Raw genomic sequence first — 22,866 nt, forward strand, 5'->3', positions numbered from 1 at the left:
TTGAGATCCACTGCACTGGAAACATTTGGTTTCCAGTTGCTCCTGGTAGTTGCTAAAAGCTCTTCTGAGAGGTCCCAAACACACAGTAAAGTGGTTCATTAGAAAAAGAATAGTCTGTACCACAGTTAACAATTACTTAAGCAAGCAGAGGTGTGTTCCAAAGCCTGCAGCAGAATGCTTTCAGAAGCTGCACAGAATCAGAGAACAAAGGAGAAAAACTTAACATTTCTGTAAAAGTTATAGATGTTCCAGGGAAGAAAATACAGAGAAAAGGTGTTAGGTTTTCAGGATTTTTTTTTTTTTGCCTCTAGATGAAAGCAATGGGAATTTTTTTACAGGAATATATTACAAGGGACAATGTGACTGAGTCTAGCGCAGAAAAAAATTAAAGAGTAATATATTATTTCTGCACATAAATTCTCTAAATATTTCAAACCATTGTTATGAATTATATATGCATGAAGTTCCATATTGATAAAAGTGGGTCAAACTATAAACAGTAAAATTTATGATTATTTTTCCAGGACAAAACATTGAAGATGCATAAAATGTAGACACAAGTATTCTAAAGTCACAGAGACTACCTTCAAATCTGTTGTCAAAAAGTTGCAAAGGACACGGCTACAAACATGCACATAGGCAGAGAACAACAGGGAGAAAACCTGCTTTAAAGGTCTAAATACTGAAAAACAGAGAAGAGAAAAACAACTACTGGCAGCTAGCTAGTCTTCATTTGCAAAGTCCAGTCGGGTAACCAAGAACCAAGAATCAAAAATCAGCCATCCAGCATTCATAGTGGAAATTATATTGGTATCAGCCAGCTAAGATGCAAACCAAGACAACTTTCCTCTTCTAGAACAACCAGAACTGATCAGAAGGAACTAACCCACTGACTGTACTACCTAGCAAAGAGATGTCCATTGATTACAGAGAGACATGAGGAGTTAAAAAGTAAAACAGCTAAATCTACATTTTCCCAGATGGAATAAATCTTCCAAAAAGATAAAAGAGTAAAACCAATGTTTCCAGCAATTACTGGAGATTACTGTGTATCTTGAAAGCATCCTAGACAAGGAGTACAAATCTAACCTCTGATTCGTCAGTATTTATTTCAAATATTGCACAAATACTTCTATATAAAACAACTAAGCAGACAAATTTTTACCACACTGCTATCTTTCTTTGAGAAACAGTGCTTTGCTCTGGAAATTTTGATCTTGCAGTGGCACTCTGGAAAATATGATGAGAAATAAAGCTATGCTGTGAGACAGACTCAGGCTTGTAAATATTAAATAAAACCAGTGCAAAGCAGACCAACTGTGGCACTCGAGCAACTACACTTGAAGCTATGATTTTGTCCAGGAGAGATACAGCACTGATGAGAAAAACAACTTAATGGATCCAGCAGCTCAAAAAATATGTCATCCCCTCTGGTTTGCCCTGCATCACTGTTCCTCCTCAGCATTTCCGCTGGATGTGAAAAAAGCAAATCAAATAGTCTGTTGGACAAATTGGGTCAAACAGTCCGTTTCTCACAATAAGATATCACTAGCAATTGAGGTGTGCCATGCTCTGCATAGTAATCAAGTTGAAAGAATAGCTTGTGGAAAAACATAGGTTTCTTTCTGTTTTCATTCCCTAAAAGAGGTGCTATTCACAGAGCAATACAGTATGGGAAAGGAACATCCAAACTAAATTCAGCAGTGGTGATAATACCAAGAAATTTTGTATTCCTTCCACTCATCTAAGTTTTCCTTTTTTTTTTCTTTTCCTCTGAAGAATTTGGTGGAGAGGAGAAGCAGCTAAATGCTCAGTGCTGTAAAGTTCAGCTGCACTCCAAAGCAGTTTTACCTGTTTCAAGGATCAAACCCAGGTTTTCACTGCCACACTGCAGTATCCAATGGAGATGCACCACCCTTAGCATACAAGGCTCAATCACAGGACTGTTCCAACACTGTGCACTGCATGCACATTTCTCATGGCTGAGGGTGCCTTGCTGTCTGTGTGTCTTGCTCCAATTTATAGGAGGGAGATGAGGTTCTTTTGATATCTGTATACCCGGCGTGAGATTAAGAAACAATGGTTCAAATGTTGGTCCAACCAGTTTATTACAAATCCTAATCAGGGAGATGGGGAAGGGAAGGAGGGCGATAGAAAAGATAGGAAAGAAGCAAGAATTGCGTAAAGTGGGGATGGTCACCACCAGGATCCAGCAGCGTCCTGTTGCACGACTTTTGAAGATCCGAGGCAGAAGCAGCGCAGGGGGGAAGCAGCAACGTGGCGGCGTTGGGCAGCAAGCAGGCAGCAGGAGGCGGCCGCGGAGCCAATCCGGGAGGAAGCTGCAGCGCTCAGGCAGCAGCCCAGGAGAGTTCGTCACCGTGCAGGAATTCCGTAGTGAGTAATCTGATGTCAGACACCTCTTCTACTTCAGCATGTAGGCATCACTTTGTGAGGAATCTGTTAGTCAGAAATCCTCTGTCCTTCTTCATGAGGAATCTGTTGTCAGAAAACCTATCCTCATGGTTTTCGATTCCTCCTTTATCCTACTTGTTCTCCTGCCTATGTGACAAGGATGGGCCTTGAGCAAGAGTCATTGAGTACCCCCTGAGATGGCCGTCATCCTGAGATAAGTCCACACAAAAGAGCACTTCACAGCTATTTAGCTGCAACTCATCTTTCTCTCCTTGCCCCTGGCCTTGTCCGTCTGTGTCCCCCAGACAAAGGATTTCACAACCCTTGCCCAGGACTTGCCCGGACTTGAACAAGTCCATCTGTATCCCCAGCAAGCTTTGAGACACTGATGTTAACAGTGTCTTACACCACCCCGTGACTCAAAGGTTGCTTTAAAATGGGACACTGGTGATCCATGATGGTGAGAAGAAGATAGCAAGCATAGGGGTAAAGAAAGGAGGGGGGCAGGGAATCAGAAGTCTCATACAATCATTACAGGAGATTCATCAGGGTTGTTTACAAATGTTGCCCTGATCTGCTTGACTTCCCCATCTGCAGAGGAACTTACAAAGTACACAGAGGATACAGCACATTGGATAAGTTGAATAAAACATGGTATCATCAAGGGACTAACATGAGAGTCACAACAGCACAATAATAGATAAAATAAGATACGTTTCACCCATGGGTCACCTGGGAGCCAGGAGAAGAGGTCAAGGTCTGGGCTTTCCCAAGTTTGAACAGGAACATGCGCTATTTTCTGTATACCTTGGGCAATTTGTTTAATAACTTCACCATTATCATCAATCTTTAGAAAAAGTAGAATCATTTAATTTGTCTTCTTCAGCTAGCAGGTAGTCTAGAACAATGTGATGCTGGAGTATTGCCGCCCGCATCTGTGAAGCTTGATCTGCAAGAAGATCAAGGGCATATGCTGTTTCATTAGTAATTATTTCAAGGACGGCTTGCAATCTGATAATATGACTTAGGTTATGGAAGGGCTCTTGAGCACCACTAACCCATTCGTTGGGGTTCCAGGTTCCAGGTTCCAGTGTTTGATTATACACTGGGGAGGCCAATCATCTTTGCCCCAAGTTTGGCCGCTACCACATGTTAGGGAGGTGGCGATAGACCTCTTGTGTCGATTGAGATCATCATATACTCTGACACCTAATTCATTGCCATCCTTTCCTGGAACTAAAAAGAACATCGGGTGGATTACTCCGACATCACATACCCCAGTTCAGTTTGCAGGCAACTGTTTATATGCATAATGACCATAAATCCAATATTGTCCCTTTAGTTGTGAGCCTCCTAATAAACATCCACCTTTCACCCCCCTGCTCGCTTGAGGAGTGAAGGAATTAGTTTCCCAATGGCACTGATAGCTCTTCAGCTGTTGTGGAGACGGCACTAGGACCTGGGGTTTTACTTTCCTCAAGTCTAGTCGGCCATCCAGTAACCAGCATCTCCAGCCTATCTGTTGTCAATCCATCCATCAAATTTCATGGAATACCCTTTTTCCAGCTGTGGGAATCAAATGTTGTTTCTGCATTAGAATTGGATAATATTATTTTAATTTCATGATCTCCGCTATCATAGTTCTTTTTGGGAGTCCTTCTACTTATCTTGGGGAAGATCTCTGATAGTTTACATCACTTATCCTCTAGACGAACCTTCCCAGGAACGCACACTCTGTATATATGTGCATAGATGTATATTTTGTCATACACACTGCATGAATATCCTGCACGAGAGCAAACCAGAGAACAAGTCATGGCCTGCCCGAGGAAGCACCTGAAGAGACATCGGAAGACCTGGCATCATCCCCCCCAGTGCTCTTTGTTTAACAAGACTTTAAAGAAAATCACCATATAAATACAAGGAGAGCACCGAGACATCTTGGAAATAACAGGATGGCTGCTGACTGACACCAGATAACAAATAAATTAACAAGTTAATAACAAATATAAACCTTCTGATAAGATTGTGAACCTGAAGAACCCAGCCAGTGGAGAAACAGGGAAGGGGGGGAGGCAAGGGGGAGAAAACAGGGTCTAAAGGCTGTCATGTTGTGTCCATAGGCGCTCCTGCTTGCGGGACGCCCACCATTGCAATCTCGAATAAAATCTGCTTTTTTCAGAGATACCGTCCTGATAAAAATTACTTGGATATTTCCTACCCAGCCCAGAGTCCAAAAACAATTATGTTTATGATCAATATTCCACCTATTGGTTTTTACTGGCAATGAGACCCTTCCAGACCCACTGAACTTCGGGCTAGGTGGCCTGGGGGCAAGGCTGGCTGCTGCAAGCCTTACTCTTCCTGGCTCGGATTTACTGGGAAAAGAAACCATCAGCCCATATTTTCTTCCATAGTTAATTAATTCTTGGGCTACCTCCCCCCACATCCATACTTTGCATCCTGATTGCAAATGTTTGGGGGTTACAGTTTTCTTCTAACATGTTAACAGAATAATATCTTTAATAATATATTATCTAATATAATATATAATCTAATATATCTAATAATATACTGTGATTCTCCTTTCCTGCCACATATTGGTTTCAGCTACCAAACTGCAATTTGTGGGCCTGAGGAAGTAGTTCACCCCTACTAGGACTACATATTCCCGTGAGGTGTAAATGTACTTGCAACTTGGCTGACCTTATGATACAAAAAGAGGCTGATGCGCACGAGACAGCTATGCACATCACTGTCTGTGTGCTACCTGCACACAGAACTGCAATGAAGAGGTATGAAGTGTTAGCTCTGGAAAACAAATAAACAAACAAACATATTTGGTTTCACAGCATTTTGTATAGCCAACCTGAGGTTCTCATTGCAGAGATATGTACACCAATACACGGGAAGAATCAGAAACTCCATAGTGAGATACAACATGGCAAAGCACCAAGACTAAATGTAGATCTGAGGGAAAGAAATAAGGCTAACCCTATTAACCTGTCAGGAGCTTCAAAATAGCACAGTGGGAAACCCATAGGAGAGCAAATCCCTTTCAGCCCACATTACATAGTTGTCTTCTGCTATTTCCTTTCATGCTGCAAAGACCCAGATACTTTTCTACAGAAATTGGAATTCTATCTGGGCATAACGTGATAATTAATAATTCTGAGTTATCTAAAATTCAAATTAGCCTGCCAGATACGTTCCACTAATGATTCTTTTAAAGTCAGAACAGCATTTCAATTAAATAAAAAAAAATCCTCAAGAATGTAGGTCAGTGACTGTATTTCACAGAATCACAGAATGTGAGGGATTAGAAAGGACCTCAAAAGATCATCTAGTCCAACCCCCCTGCTGGAGCAGGAACACCTATATTAAATCACACAGGAACACATGCAGGTGAGTTCTGAATGTCTTCAGAGAAGGAGACTCCACACCCTCTCTGGGCTGCCTTTTCCGGTGTTCTTTTACCCTCACTGCAAATAAGTTTTTTCTCATATTTATGTGGAACCTCCCATGTTCCAGCTTGCTTCACTTATCAGATTAATGGACTATCTTAACCTGCTTTAGATTTAAACTTATTTCCAAAATTTTCCATTCCAAAAATATACAAGTATATACGAGAGTTTTATCTGTATTCATATATACACACACATATGTGCTCCTAATTTCAAGTTAGAATGACTGAAAAAGTATTCTCACTGCAAAATACAAAATATATGAAGTATAAAACTTGGTTGTAACCAAGTTGATTATTTCTAATTAGAACTCAAACCAGATTTTCATGCTGACGTGCCCTATTCCCCACTTTCATTGTAATACTTTGACAGCTTTCTAAGAAGGCAAGAGATTCCAACACTGTGATGTCATGCCATACAAAATAAAAATAAAAATCAAGTTTGATTTTTAATTAAGTGCTTAGCAATCTCACATGCATCTAAGTGCCCAACTATGGCAAGCAGTGTGGCACCACATCCACACTGCCCAGTGCGCCCTGCTGGTACAAGCACTAGTGTGGACAAACTGCAAGGGTAGCACCATTATAGTCACTGGATTGAACGGACAGAAAGTGAATAACAGCATATCCTGCTTTGGAAGAAAACCACAGGGACTATTAAGTGGAAGACCAAAAATTCAAACCCTATGTCTGAGATCTTCTTCAACTCTAGCAAGCTTTATACTATGACCATTTTCCTGGGAAGTCTGTTCCAGAGCCCAATTGCACTCTGGTTCTCTGGTGAATAACTTTTTTCCAGTACCCAACCTGACTCTCCTGTGACTCAGCTCCATGCCATTCCCGCAGGACCTGATGCAGCCACCATAGAAAAGAAATGAGCACCTGCCTCTTCACTCTCTCAGTGAGGAAGCTAAGGACCACCACGAAGCCTCCCCTCAGACTCCTTTTCTGTAGGCTGAATAAACCATGTGACCTCAGCTGCTCCTCACAACTCTTGCCCTCTTGACCATTCAGAATTTTCATAGCCTGTTATGTTTGGTTTAGTTTGTCTATTTGGAACTTTTTTTTATGGCTGATACTGACATGGAATCATAGAATTGCTCAAGTTGAAAAAGATCCAGTCCAACAAAGATCTAACCATATTACCCTAACAACCATCCGGGAAAACATTTTTCATGCTAGAATTAGTTATGCAAAAGAACTATTTTATTTAATAGTTATATAAAATATTTATAAATATTTTATATTTATATATATCTGCTAACTGACTCACAGTTTTGTGTAAGTTTGGTATTTCTTTGGAATGTGTGCTACCTTTCTAGATCAGAGAGCATGGTTTCTCATAGCCTGAAGTAAATTGAGAGGCTGAATTCACTTTTCTGAGAGGTCATCCCACTTCAAAATAGAGAAAAGGGAAACAGAAAAAAAAAAAAAAAAAAAAAAAAAAAAAAAAGGGGGATAGAGGACAATTTCCAAAGCCTGCAACCAACAGCATGGGCATCAGTAAAATCTCTACAGAACAGCTGTACAGGCAGAATCACTTGGTGCACTGATGAAAACATAAAATTGTAGGTGAATAATGAGCCATAAAATAAAACTTGGTTAATTAAAAATACCATAATATTGACCATAATCTCCATGAAGATAGACGTGACATGAAAGTCTAGATATTCAGACACAAAGCCAGTGAGTGAATAATTCTATGGTCATACAGACGAAGTACAGACTTCCTTTTTCTAAAAGATAGTAAATATTTCCTGTAGCCACTGTACAGAAAGAAAATATCCAAAGTGAGGTTCCTTTTATCTCAATCAGAAAAACAGCAGAACACTGCAGTCTTCTAACATACAGCTGTCTTGTTAAAAGCATCTCTTATAATTTTATGTTTTAACTCACCTTTCCTTCTCTCCACTACAATTCTTTTCCTATCCCTCACTTAATGCTCTATAAATCTGTATTTAATACATGCAGCTATGATCATTTGTTGAGCTGTGAGGAGAAACACTTCACTGAACAAATCAGTGCCCGAGACACACAGTAAGCTATTCAAGATGGCCAGAAGAACTCACTGTCAACTAACCAAAAGCTATCTTCAGAGGTAGGTAAAGGGACATGCTATTACAGTAACTAGCGATTATTAGTAAGAATTATTTCCAGGAGACAGAGAAAGTTTTTGAACACAGGTAACAGTCCTACATCTCCCCTGAAATCAGCTAATTTCAAAAGGTACAGACTTACACCTTAAGGTAATATAGATGCTTTAATGATATGATTACTACCATTGATTGCTGTTGTATTTCAATCTTAATATTTACTGTTAAGTATAAACCAGAAAAATGTAAGATTTATGTGGGAAAAGGCAGGAACCATCTTTCTGTTCTGCATTAGCGCACTGCCCAGCTCAGGGAAACCCTGATCCACACCTTCGCAGTTTTTGTTGTTGTGTTTTGTTTTAAACTTACTTTTCTTGGAAAAAGTGCTAAAAAGATATTAAAGAAAGACAAATGGAAAGGTTTGGACTGTTGATTTGCTTGTCTGATTAAACATTGCCTTTCTCTCTCCCTTATATTTCTCTGCATGACATTGATTTTCATAAGGGTTACTAATACGAAGAGAGATACTATACATCATCAAGTAGTAGGCAACTAAGGAACGGCCTCTATTTTAAGATAACCTACAGTCTATTTCATTCTTCTGTATCATAGCTTAAGGAATACTCGTGTCTCAGGTGTACAAGAGCCATAATACTGCTTTAAGGCAGAGCCAAACAAAATTCTAAAAATGCATTTAATTTCTATAACATCTCCATACCAGCTTAACTCAGCCACACCTACAGACTCAACAGACTTCTTAGCATGAAAACTTCACATGTACTTCTCATATGCTCTATCTTCAGTGATTGATAATGCTCTGGAAATCCCTAGTCATGATGCTTTATGGGTTGTTCTTTTCAGTGTGATTAAGAATAAAAACATATGCTCTGCAGTTACAACCACATGATAACTGAGCCATGACATCTCTCCTGGTAACACAGATAGCACTTATCTGTGTGCTTCCATCTGATTGTATCTTTCTCCACTGCATAAGAGCTCAGTGTAGCAAGCTGTATTTCTCTTGCTACTGAACATATGGCCACAATAGAAGTCTATTTTTAATATTTTCAGTATCAATTCAGTACTAATTCAGTGATTATAAATTTATCTAATAAATACGATCAGTCACGGCATTAATAAAGTGTAAAAAAGTACAGTGTAGATTTGTAGTTTCTAAAAGACACTAGAGATATGGTGGTAAATACACTCTGGATCAAGAAATAAAGTTCAATTCTTAATTGCTGAATATATACATAAACCTCTCGTGTTTGGGTAGGCTCCCATACTTAAGTATCTATCAGTAAGTTTCTACTGCTGTGTCTAAGCAAACAGTTGCACAATTACTCTGGTACAATTTCAGTATGCACTTTTGACTGTCTGCTTGGTGTCAGTGATTCTTGTACTGACCTTTGAAACATAGCATCTTGCTGCAGTCTAATAATTAACAGAAGCCAATATCACACTGTCTGGATCTACAGTATACAGTGTACATTTGCATATATAGGGAATCACCAACCTGAGGTCCCTTTGAAGATGCCCATTAGTACAGCAGAATGACTCAAATGGCCATGCAGCAGGAACTAAGTCCTGTGAAGCTTCCATAACTTTCCTATGTGATACAAAAGGTCTAGCTCCTAAAGTTCTTTCTGCATTGCTGTGTTCGGCATTGCTGGAAAGAACACCTAGCTTCATAGGATTAGCTATGCTGAGATCATAGAGAGTTGCATTCAGATGTTTCAGTCTGAATTATACATCTAAGACATTTCCAGAATGGATTTGTATGCAATCATCAAAGGTGTTCAAGCAAGTTCATAAGGCACAGCTGGAGAATTATTATATAACAGCCTCTATGGCATAAGCCATCAAGGATTACCCACCTCAGATTCAAGCTGGAAGCCCAAATATCTCTGTCAAGGAACAGGGATGGTCAGGTCTCCCTAGGAATCAAGTGCAGAGGAAAGGAAGCGGTTTCTCAGCTCTCTCTCTTTCACTTTGCTGTTCTCAGTAAACCTCCAAGGCACAGGAGCACACTGAATATCTTCAATCTACATGTATTTGTAATTCAGAGACTGTAGGCTCTGTATGCTTCAGATCTGAGGTCTGACAATGCCAATGCCACTTGATAGATGGGTGAATGGAGTTAAATCTAGCTGGTGGCTGGTTACAAGTGCTGGTCCTTAGGGGGTCAATTTTGAGGCCAGTCCTGTTTAATATCTTTATTGATGATCTAGATGAGTGCACCACCCAGTAAGTTTGCAGATAACACCAACTTAGGAGGACGTGTTGATCTGCCTGAGGGTAGGAAGTTCCCACAGAGAGATTTGGATAGGTTGATTGATGGGTTGAAGCAAGCTTATGAACCCTGGAAAGATGAAGTGCCAAGTCCTCGACTTTGGTCACAACACCCCCATGCAATGCTACAAGCTTAGGGCAGAGTGGCCAGTAAGCTGTGGAAAAGAAAATGTGGGATGCTAGTCAACAGCCATCCGAACATGAGCCAGTAGTGTGTCCAGGTGGAGAACAAGACCAACAACATACTGATTTGTATCAGAAGAAGTGCAGCCATCCGGGCTATGGAGGTCTCTCTGAACTTGGCACTGGTGAGGTTACACCTTAAGTTCTGTGTTCAGTTTTCATCCCCTCACTACTACAAAGTCATTAAGGCCCTGAAGCATGTCCAAAAAGGGGGAAAGAAGCTGATGAAGGGTTTGAAGCACAAGTCTTATGAGGAGTGACGGAGGGAAGTGGGATTGTTTAATCTGGAGATAAGGAGGTTCTGGGGAGACCTTATCGCTCTTTACAACTACTGACAAGGAAACTGTAGAGAGGCAGCAGTTAGCCTCTTTTCCCAAGTAACTACTGATAGGACAAGAGATAATGGCTTTAAGCTGTGCCGAGGGAAGTTAAGATTGGATAACAGGCAAAATTTCTTCTCAGAAAATATGGTGAGTTATTGGAACAGGCTGCCCAGGGAGATGGTATAGACGCCATCCCTTGAGGTTTTCGAAAAGGTAGATGTGACACTTACAGATATGGCATAGTGGGCATGATGGCGATGGGCTGACAGCTGGACTAGACTATTTTAGAGGTCTTTTGCAACCTTAATAAGTCTATGGTTCTGATTCTGAGCTGTACTGGAAAAAAAAGACAAAAACAAAAAAAACCAAAACCACAACATGATTTTCTGCCTATCTTAGAACCCGCTTCTGTATGAACCAGACCTTCCATCAGTATCTAAGGCTTTCAGAGTAACATCTAATAAAAGTCTGGTTGTGCAGAATACTGTGACAAAATGGTGTCTGACATGGTAGTGCATATGAAGCAAAGGTCTATAACTGAAATACTCCATGCAAAATTGCTCCCACGGACATTCATGGCTGCTTGTTGAATGTTTATGGAGACCAAACAGTGGATGTTAACACAGTGAGGTGGTGGTTGGTACATTTTAGCCGTAGTAATGGCAACATGTAAGACAAGCCACATTCCAGACAGCCATACAGGTTTTTAAAGGCACAGCATGCACGCCGTTCTTCATCACTAGTGAAAAGCCATAGGTAATGGTGATGACTACACTGAAAAATAGTATTTTGTAGCTGAGAGCTTGCTCTATCAAATAGCGTTATTGTGCTCTTTTTAATCTGCATTTTCCATGGAAAATAGGAGGTATTAATTTCAGAGTTACGTGTATGTGTAATGCCTTACCTCTAAGTCCAACCTGTGAGCTTTGAAACATATATACCTGTGAGGACCTGTGCTTCACAGTTCCAGTCTTATTGAATATATTTATAATATAGTATTCAATAAATAATATAAAATCACTGTGTATTAAATTATTTCTAAAGGGAAGAATGAGTTAAGGATATTCATAACAGTGAGTAGAGGATACCTTCACACAATTTTACCTAAATGTCCTTTCACTTACTGACTGGTCTGATGATCTTAGTAGGTCACTGCTTTTCTGCGCTAACCTAAAAACTTAAATATTTCCTTCAGGCCTTAGAAATTTACTTTAACAAAAAACAAACAAAACAAAACAAAAAGGTAGAAGAGCAAATTTTTAAATCTGACCTTACCTTTCCTTAGACAACTAAAATCCCCAGTGAATTCAAACATAGAACATGTTCCTACAGGTCAAATGTTCCACCCTGAACAGTTCTTTACAGATTTTCCAGTATAATACTTATCTGAGAAGCCTTTGTGAACAGAGTGAAATCAACAGTTGTACCTGAATGAAGAAAAAACTCCACGTTGTTTATTTTTTTCCCCTAGCTTCTTAGAAGGAGAGAAAGATAAAGTCTTGGGGAGAGAATCAAGGAAAGTGAGAAAGAAGAATGGATGGATGGAAGTACGAACACACAAAAAAAAACAAAAAAAATGAATAATCAACCTTGTGTGAACTAACTTCACTGAATACAGATAGAATGCAGAAGTGTCTAGGAAAAAAAAAAAATGCATTGTTACTTAAAATTAGTGAAACTCTTCAAAATATACTAAATTGAATACACTTACAAGCTTGTAATCTAGGTCACTGTTTTGTATAGTACTCAGATATGCATGAATGCTTTTGATGAAGAAATTGGGAAGAACTATGCAAATACTGCTGAGGACAAGATCTGATTCATTTTCCAAGACTGCTATGCCTAAAAATCCCTTTCAAATTGCACAGGAAAAATATAATATTACCACAGTACCTGTTCCCTAAATCTTACCAAGACCAATCACATGGCACATATTGAAAATATATTACCTTAGCACAACTACAAATATATTCAAATCATTCTCTGCATCTTTTATTTGGATCTAATGACAGTTCATTTAAACCTAGCCAAGTCAGTATGCAAAAAAGAAGTCTGTAATGCTGTGATCAGATTGTGAAGTATAGCATCACAGTGCAGATCAAATAACCTGATTCAAGGCCAAAGTGTCAAAAAATGGTGCTAGTAACTGAAAACAATAAAACCATTCAAAGAGAATGTTATTTAAATGGTATATGACCGCATGCAGAGTTTCTGAACGAAGCTCATAAAGAGAATTATGTTTTCCATATGGAAAGTACACATGTTGGTGTCATAGAAAAATATAAACTTTGTCATAGTACAGCTACCAAATATATTCTGCCAACAACAACAAAAAAATCACCCTTTTCATAAGCAAACAGCAATAAGGCCTCCCAGAGGAATTAACTGATCTTGCAATAGAGAAGAGGCACTGAGAGAGGGCTGCATGTTAGCCCCTTTTGGATGCAGGATTCTGTCACCACATCTAAGGAAATTCTCCAGCTTTCTTGTATCACACTAACCATATTTACCCAAACCTCACTTCAAAGCACAGTGTAAAATACATTTTATTGCCATACTTTCCAATAATTCTGACCTAAATTAGTGTGATCAAGGTATTTTTTCCTGAAGAGACATGATTTTAAAATGAATGTGCTTTAATGTGTAATAATCTTCCAACTGACAGACAAATGCTTCTGCTTGAGAGCACAGCGTTTATGAAACAGCAGGCCCTTCGGTTGCCCTGGAAACCACATTTGTAAAGGGCCACAATTTGTTTTGTCCCAGAAGCTTTTGAGATTTGCATCAAAGCTTCAGAAGATGAGAACTGTCAGCATTTACTCTTCCCCACTCCCTAAAAAACCAATACCTTTGACTTCAAGAAGGTTAAGCAGTCTGAAAATGTGTGTATGTGTTTTTCGCTTTTTTCCCTTCTAGCTCATGATAGCTTTCAACAAGAAAACAGCAACAAAAACTGTAAAACTGTGCACAGAAAGTCAAGAGCTATACACTTATGATGTTACATTTATTCATCAGGGTTACACAAAGAACTTCTAACTAAATAGAAGGAGAAATAAAGGGAGCACTAACAGTTGAAGTGTTGTCACTCTATTTACTACATTCAGTAATGACCCTGAAGCTTCACTCAGAAACCTCCATAAGGGTAATCACAGAGTAAAAGAGATCACCTTAAAAAAAGCATAAAATTAATAAAGCTAAAATTAAGCAGACAGAAATACTTGAGTTTAGATGAAACACTTAACTGTCAAAATGCTCACAACATTTAGCTGCAGGGAGTGCTTTATTTTTCAGAAGAATCCTTTCAGCACTGACAAACATCCCAAACCCTCAGCCACTATCAGAATTTCACAAATTTAATTGTGTAAAACACTGTGCAGAAAGAGCCAATCTATTTCCTACTGCTTTTCTATACTTGGATACTGAAAAAATGGCCTAAAGAGGAATCTTGACATTTATACTCAAGCAAAGTCACAATTGAAGTGACCGAGTGAACTGCTTATTCCAGGATGAAGCAGAACACTCGAGGAAATATCCTGTGATTTTTTCTTGCTTCCACATCAATTTTCACTCCCGAAAAGTGTACGGAATAAAAGATGCACCAAAAGAGTTCCTCTTTTGAGGATCTTGTACAAGCAGGAGTTGCAGATAATCCAGAAAGCATATAAAAAAAGGGTCATCCCTCAAGTTTTGAAGATGCTCAGGGATGAACGGAGGCAAAATCTGTAAGAAGTCCATGCAAGAACACAGAAAAATAGAAAGATAGAAAATAAACAGAATGCAGAAATTAAGAACCTTCTGAGTCATTTTCTTTGAAAGGGAAAAACCAAACGAGGTAAAAAGGAGAAAAAAAAAAAAAAATAGAAATCAGGCAGCTTAATTCTTTCAAAAATTTTCAGAAAAAATCTTTTCTATCTTTGTGTAGGCATTTGCACACTTTAGGTTAGCAGTTGCGATATTCAAATGTAATACTAAAATAGCACAGTGGAAGTTTCACAAATGACAGCAGACAAGAGATAGGAAAATGAAATTTTGCATAATAATTTATAAAACAAAGCTACCTAAATTCCTCACATAAACTCTGTATATATGCTTTGATCATTTTGATTTGTTGCTTCAAGCATGTGCTGCCAAACACAAAGGTAGAGGTAAAAGGCAGTAATGTGCATGGCAAGATTCCTCTAACTCAGAATTGTGTAAAGAAGCTTCTGGGAATTACCATCATTTATCATGGGGTTAGAGAGCAGCTTCACCTCTTTTTTATGGTTTTACTAACCTCTGCCTTGCTCAAGCTCCCACTCAACCTGGCTGAGTACATTCATCTTACATCTGTCCTTTTTATGTCGTGCAGCAAAAGTAAATCCAAACTCTCTACAGGGAAAAAAATGTATAGAACCAAAAAGGGCTGACAAGATTTCTTCAGAAATATCAAACAGAAATTACAACAAACTCTTTAGAAAAATGTATTTAACAACCATCTTCTTCACTTAGCTACATGTCAACTTCAGATTAAAATACAATACTCTTATGCTTATGGCAGAAGTCCATTTCTGTATCTTAGCATCATACCTTGAAAATATATTTATTATATCCATTAAAATGTACAAGCTATAGATGGATTATTCTAGAAATTGATGAAACAAATATTCAAAAACTTATTTGTATCTTCAGTTTGCCCGTGAAGAAGTAAAACAATTCCAGTTGTTACTGGACAATATACAGGTGAATAGCTACTCTTCATTATGCATATTAAGGCCATTGCTTTGAATAAACAAGACTTACTTTTTATCTACATTCTACACAGTTAATAACAAAGTTACTGAAGCAAATACATTTTAAAAAGTTTCAGTGGCTCATAAACATCTGCCATTTAATTGTATAAACTCCTAATTACTTTATCCTGCCCCAAGTCATGGAGATCAGAAGAAAGATTCACCTCAAAGTACTTGAAAAGAGGAAAAAATGACAGTATGGCTCAGCCCCAAGCAAATGAAAGCATTTTTAACTTTTCCTTGAGACTTTGTGATGTTTAAGTGAAGTCTAAATCTCTCATCTTAACAAAATCCTTGTCCTGAAGAACTGCAGCTGAAGTCTTGCCATCTACACTGACTGAAGGTTTGGAAAGTTATCTTGGTTCTACTTTTCTAGACTTTTTTTCCTTTTCCATTTCTCTATTAGGCATACAGAGGCCTGATATTTCTTTGCTGGTACAACAGGCAGTAAGTTGAGAAGTTAATCTAAGTTGACAGTTGTAGTCATTTCCATAGCATCAACGGTAAATAAGGTAAACTGAATTTCAGACTAGAATTTGATGTGCAAGGTTCTTGAGCAATCCCTTGCTTGTCTTTTGTTAATATTTTCTCAGCTGCAATGGGAAAACAATGATTTAAATATGAGCATCATAAATAATCACTGTTTTCTTGAGACACTATGTCAAAATGAAACTGGTTTAATGATATATTACTAGCACATTTTAAAGCACTGCATCAATAATTCTCAGCAAGGTGCTTTTTTGTCATTTACAAAATAGGCTGCAAGATATTTTTATTTGAATACCTGCAACTACAGAACTATGTAATAAATTAAAGATATTGCAAGGTGAATTTAAATATGTTGCAAGTCTGCTTCTTCTCTTGACTATGGTTGGACTCACTGGTATTGAGATGCACAGATTACTACAGGATATCTTTGGTATCTGTTTTTTGTTTGCTTGTTTGTTTGTTTGTTTGTTTTAACATCTTCCCTTTAATTCAGGTATTTAGAACCAAGTACTGCTGAAGTAACAGCATATGATAGAAACTACCTATTCTTTATGCAGAGAAACAGGCTTTGGCCATTCTGAAAGAAATGACTTACTCATTTAACATTTCCACACTAATGTGTGAAGCTCACTGATTTCTCATCTCAAAAACACAGTCTCTTTTATAATTGGTATCACACTTACAGCTCCAGAAATAATGTGTTCATGTGTTACACTCACTTGAGTCCACCATAATGGATATTAATATAAAACAATTTCATAGAGTCTGAGGCAATTTTTCAAGTTTGGGGCATTTAAAGGTGCTGAAAATTGTATTAAAAATATTCTAAAATTCAAAATTTTTTTAAAAATCGTATTTTCTACTAGTCATTTTTAAAAGCCTTTTCCTTCTTTTGCTACCATGTAAACAATTAGATCCCCCGTGTAAACGGTTAAAGTGATGATATTTGAATCGCTTCGAAGGGGTCACTGAAACTTAAGAAATACAACTGCTTGTCCTTAACAGTTATTTCTGTTTGCAAACTATTTACGAAGGTTTAGCATCCATGCTGAAAGGTGTTCCAGAATCTATTGTTTTAGCAGGTATCACAACCTTTTATCATATCATCAGCTCACTTATCAGCAATGACCTGTTGTGACAACAGTTAAGAAGGCATAAACTGATGGAAGAGATAAAGACAGAAAAGAACAGAATAGAAAAGAACAGAGAAGACAGCAATGAAGAAGAGGGGAGATAAGAACAAACAGAGGAGAGGAGAGAATGAGATGCAGTTCTGTTGTCTTTGAATTGCAGCCCTTTTTATTAGACTGCTAGACTCAGCCTTGTGTATGAGAAACAGAGGTGTGGAGATTAAGAGTTCTGTCAACCATGTGTTCATTAACTGTGTTATAAGTACTAATAGAAATGATTAACTATACAATAATGTGACAATTCCTAGAGAAATTCCAGATTGTTGTCATGCCAACCTGCAAAGAATTAAGGTGCCAAATCACATTTTGCTATAATACAAATTATTTTAAAATAATTTACCAATTTCCTTCATTTCACACTTTTTATATTCTAGCCATGATTTTGTTACTTGATAAAATTAATAAAAGCTTTAATCATACAGACAGATAAATAAAAGCATCAAAGCAATTTTAAATGCAGACAGAAAAAAAAAAAAAAAAAAAAAATTACCACATTGAATTCTCCACACTGTTGAAAGCAAAATATCATTTCACTATTTCTGCCCTTTTATTTCTTCTACTCCTTGCTAGTCAAGATGCAACTTCAGTTTTCATAAGAGATTTTCTCTTTCATGAAGATTTATGTTATGTGTGATCGCATTCTGCCATTTTATGATTTGTTTCTGAATGTTCTGGAGATATGCATACATATATTTTAATTTTTTTTAAGAAAGAGATGACACTACTAAGAGGGATAAGAAGCAGTTATTTAATGGTAAGTCACAAAACTGCGGACATGCCACAGCTGAGTAATTTCTGTGCGAGGTCTTTGGCTGCCATACTCCATCTGCCCTTAATATATCTAACATTCACTTAATGCATCACAACAAAAATGGATTAAACTCCTTGGGGCAGGGTTTTGGTTTTCTGTAACTTTTCTGAAGTACCTCATGCACATTTGTTAGCTGCTGGGAAAAACAAACAAACAAATAAACAAACAGAAACAACAAAAAAGCCCACACCTAGATTCTAAGTTCTTAAACTTTCATCTCTAGTTTTAGCCTCCAGTGACTACTTTCTCACTTTTTTGCCCAAGGAAAGATATGACATAAACATCTTGTTGATGACTTCAAATCAAATGAAAAAGTCCAACTAACATGCTATCAGTTATGTACAGTACCCAAGTCCTCACCAGAATGTCAAACACAATATACAAAACCAGCTTTGAAGTCAGCATACCTTTTGCTGTTAACCTACTTCAAATTTGGTCAAGGTTGTGTACAATACTTTATGAATGACTGATATTCTTTAAACACTATTGTATTTCCCTCAGGAAACCAACACAGATTAGCATATTTGAATCTTCCATTTGGGTAGAAACCAGCCACTGACTGGAAAGAAGCAGTTCAAGTTCTGCCACATTATTCCCCCTACTCCCTTTACCTCTCTGCACTCATGTTCCTCCTCTTTTCTCACGTCTCCACATTCCTGTGTTTCAACTCTGAGAGAACAAAATATACAATGATGGAAAGAGCTATGAGAAAGGAGACCCTGATCTCCACAGACCACTCACACATGCTTGAAGCATATGTGCTTTACAACATGGACCTCATAACAAACTTTTCCCATAATGAGCTGAGCTGTCGATTTTAATGTGCTGAAGTGTTTGCACATTTATATAAATGTTAATTTTAAGGATGCCACAGGACCTACTCAGGTTCTGGTTCAGCACTGGTGAAGCCAGTGGGGCCTTCTTTTGACATCCAAAGATCTGCATGTAGAAGTTCCTTATATAGCATAAACGTGAGTCCATTTTTTAATGGATCAAACTTGAAACCACAAAAAAAATGGTTTTGATTTAACTTGAAAGTTAAACTTCAGTGGATGTTTCTAGATCAGCATTCTTCTAAAGCTCAAATTAAATAATAAGAAATTTTTTTCCCTGCATGAATTATCCAAAAATCTTAAAAGACACCAGTATCAGTACTTGGTGCTAGTGCTTGTGCCTTTCTGGATCCAATGGGTTTTAATTTAATCATTGAAATTCACCCTTTCACTTGACTTTTGAAGGCATGTTGCTGGGAGAAATAGCAGAGGCATTCATGCAGTTTCATCTCTGCATACAGCCACCCTGTCTCCTTAATAGGCTGACTGCATACAGTGGCTTTAAGCATAAGGATGGTCATGATAAAATCCAGTGACAGAAAGCAGATCCAGACTGAGAGAAAGCACCCATTCCAGACTTTAGCAAAAAACCTTGAGCTACTGTTGCTCTTGGTAAATAAAATTTAGATGATGTGGCTTCTACATGACTGTTAAATGTTCCAGTGTTTTGAAACTATTCTTTGAAAAACTTAAAAACAACTGTTATATAAGAGAAGTGTCTTTGTACACACAGGGTTGGTCTTTAAATCAGAAGACATTTTGCTTGCAATTATTCAACAAAAGAATGTGCAATTCTGTGTGATAGAAATTTACAGACCAGTTATTTCACTTGACTTGGAGCTGGTTTCTGCCTCCTGTTACCAGCAAAATGTACTGTTCATACTTCTGCACAAATTACAGAAATTACTTCAGTTGAGAAGAGAGGATGCTGAAGAAGAAATGTACATGTGTTACATCAGTAGCTAGTTGAATACTTTTGAGCACTTGAAAGCCAGTCTATTGCCTGTTGAATAACTGAGTTTAGACTTAAAAAAGAAAGGCAGCAGATTTCCTCTAAAATTGTTCGTTTTCAAGCCCTTGGTTAGCTAAGTTACAGAGCAGATATTAATGTCAGTTTCTTTACATCGTTCATCTAGAACAGCCACATCGAGCATCAAGGAAAATCTGTTTTTGCTTCAAGGCAGCATGGATAGCCTGGGCTCCCATAAAGGCTAATTAGCACTCTAGTAAAAAGATTGATCTCCAATCCTACCTAAAGAGATAGATTCTAGGGTTTTTAGTGTCCTTTTGTATGCTTTTAAAGAAGGCTTCTCTTCCTGTGTTTCATCAGCTCTCCCTCTCATGGAAACTCTAAATCACGCATTTAAAAATAGACCATCAGATTATCTGGGTAAATCATAAAGCTCAGCTTATCTCCTTCTTCCCCTTTAAAATATAGAATTTATTTTGTCCAGCAGGTCAGCAGCGTGAAGCCATAAATAATCCTATATATCTCAATGTCTGGGTGTATCTCCAGTATGTGTACATATGCCACTATATATGTACTTATTTCATGCATTTATTTGATATTTAACACTAATCTACATCCCAGAATCCATGTATTTCTCCTGAAGGCAAACAAAATCAACACAATACCAAAGAGGGAAGAAAAATTCTCAATTTCTCTTTCCCAGTCACCATATAATACGGCCTTAAGCTGCAAATCCTGACTCCCAGGCCCAGCATTTCCCATACGTGCATCCTTTCATTCCCCTCCCACTGCCAGTGCAGCCCATCAGGCCACTGGAGCTGGAGAAAGCCCTGCAGGGCTATAAATAGCTACACGGGGGAGGGAGAACAGAGTGTAGCAGCACATTTCCGAAAATCCTTGCTGCAGAATGATTTTTTTTTATTTTATTTTATTTTTTTCTTCTGGATTAATTCAGATAGGGAAAGGAACTGCTAGGAAGCTCACTGACATACCAGGGAATGGCTGTGGAAAGGGGGCAACAGCTGCCATGGAGAAACTAAAATGGGAATGCCTGTTTAACTGGAAGAACAATGAGGTGGGTTTCCTTCTTTGGCTTTCCCACGTATTTTGAATCGATTCTCTACCTCCTGAGATGACCTATGGACATGAAGGCTTATACAGAGGGGATACGAGCCCCCCCTCACCCCCCGACCCCATCCAAAAAAAAGCATTACTGACACACGCAGCTTATTTTCTATTCCAAGTTTGTACTGACTCGAGTACATTTATATGTACTGGATTTGCACTGACCGTGCATAAGTTGTCCGTGAACATGCCCCAGCGTGCAAATGCTACCCTTCCCTAACCCTCATTTTCTTCCGAGCGACCAAGACGAGAGTCCTATTCTCCAGGAATCCCCATAACCACCCTGTCTCCCGGAAACTTTCGGTAGCTACAGGCAGCGCCTGAAGCATAGGGGCTCGCCGCCCCCTTCCCCGCTAGAGGCATCTCAGGCACTCTCCAGCGCACCCTCCGCTGGCCGCGCCGCGGGAGGAGCGCACCCCCCGCCGCCCCCGAAAGCACCGCGCTGCTCGGCGCCTTCCCGGCTACTTGCCGGGCACGCATCGCGCGGTACTGCCCTGCTGCGGTTTCCGGCCCAGCCCGGCCTTTTCTCACCGTCCTCCAGAGTCGCTGCCGCTTGGCGCTGACGGAGGTGGCGGTGACGATGAGATGGGAGACGGACACCACGAGCCCGAAAACGATAGCCAGCAGGGTCCGGACGGGCAGCAGTGAATACGAGACGAAAGTGACCAGCATGAGCTGCCACATGCCCTGCTCCGGGGCGCTGAGGGGTTCCATGCTGTAGGCGCCTAGCGAGAAGGGGCAGCAGAGGAAGGAGAAGGTGAAGCTAAAGAGCAAGGTGAGCTTGACGATCTGCTGCAGCTGGGTGACCTGCAGGTACTTGACGTTAGTGACGATAAAGAGAGAAAGGAAGATGATGCAGTGCACCGGGTGCGAGCCTTTGGAAATGGTCAAGCTGGGTCCAGAGAGCAGCTCCACAAGGGCCAGGCTGGCGGTGAGCACGATGAGAACGGCCAGCGCTTTGAGGGTAGACTTCTGCTCCAGCTTCAGGTTGTAGCTCTGGAAAAGAGCTTCCAGCTCCTTGCAGTCGAACTCATCTTCACAGGCAATGGCATCCAGCAGCAGCAGGGGAGGAGGTTCTCCCAGCCTGGCTCCCGCTCCCGCCACCGCGGCAGCAGACGGAGAGCAGCAGCAGTGGAAGCACTTCTTCCTCTTGGTCTTGACTTTGTGAAACGGTATTTCCTCCATATCATTGCCATTCATAAACCCCGGGGAAGAAATGCTCCTCCTGTTGTCCTCCGCTGCCGCTCCTCCGCCTCGCTGCTCATAAAAGAGAGGGGGGCTGCGAGCAGGACCCGCGGCCGCAGGTCCTCCGCCAGCTCTCGCCGGCGCTGCTCCGCTGATGCGGGCACCGGGCGCAGCTCGCAGCCGCCGTCCGCAGCCAACGGCGCCTGAAAACGCCCCCTCCGCTGCAACCGAGGAGCCGAGGATGGCTGGGGCGGCGGGAGGACAGCTTCACTCGTGCCGTCTCGCTCTCCTTTTCCCCCTCCTCCTCCTCCTCTCCTGGTGTTCCAGGGATGTTAATCTCCTAATCGCACCAAAATACCATCCGAAGGTTTGAAATCGAGCAGAGTGACGGGTGGGGGCACAGGGTACGTGGAAGCGGAGAGAAGGGGAGCGGGGGATAATAGAAACGCGGGTCTCCCTTTAAATACAGCTGTGTGGAGAGGAGCAGGACCTAAAGAGCGGATGGTAAACGGACTCCCAGGGGTAGACAACATTAAAAAAAAAAAAAAAAAAAAAAAGCCTAAGGAGATAAAAAATGAAATCCAGACAGGAGACTGAGCTAAACGGTAGAAAAAGAGGGCAGCAAGGCCAGAGAAAAAGCAGGAGATAGAGAAAGGCAGGGCGATTCCCTTCTCACGTCCGAGAGCATCTCGCCGGGGATTGAGAGGCGCCTGCGCGCCACTGGCTTG

The 22,866-nt window shown here is 39.8% G+C and overlaps 1 protein-coding gene across 1 annotated transcript in view; it reads right to left on the reverse strand.

Moving 5' to 3' along the window:
- ADCY1 (adenylate cyclase 1) overlaps positions 1–22,408 on the reverse strand; it is a 155,305-nt gene extending 132,897 nt beyond the window's left edge. The window contains exon 1 of the mRNA XM_052697657.1: positions 21,485–22,408. Coding sequence (XP_052553617.1) covers positions 21,485–22,153 — 669 coding nt within the window. The 5' untranslated portion in view covers positions 22,154–22,408. The remainder of the gene's footprint in view (positions 1–21,484) is intronic.
- Positions 22,409–22,866: the final 458 nt, after the last annotated feature.

The sequence above is a fragment of the Tympanuchus pallidicinctus genome, unplaced genomic scaffold (genome assembly GCF_026119805.1).
Source record: "Tympanuchus pallidicinctus isolate F22 unplaced genomic scaffold, pur_lepc_1.0 scaffold31, whole genome shotgun sequence".
Classification (NCBI taxonomy): domain Eukaryota; kingdom Metazoa; phylum Chordata; class Aves; order Galliformes; family Phasianidae; genus Tympanuchus; species Tympanuchus pallidicinctus.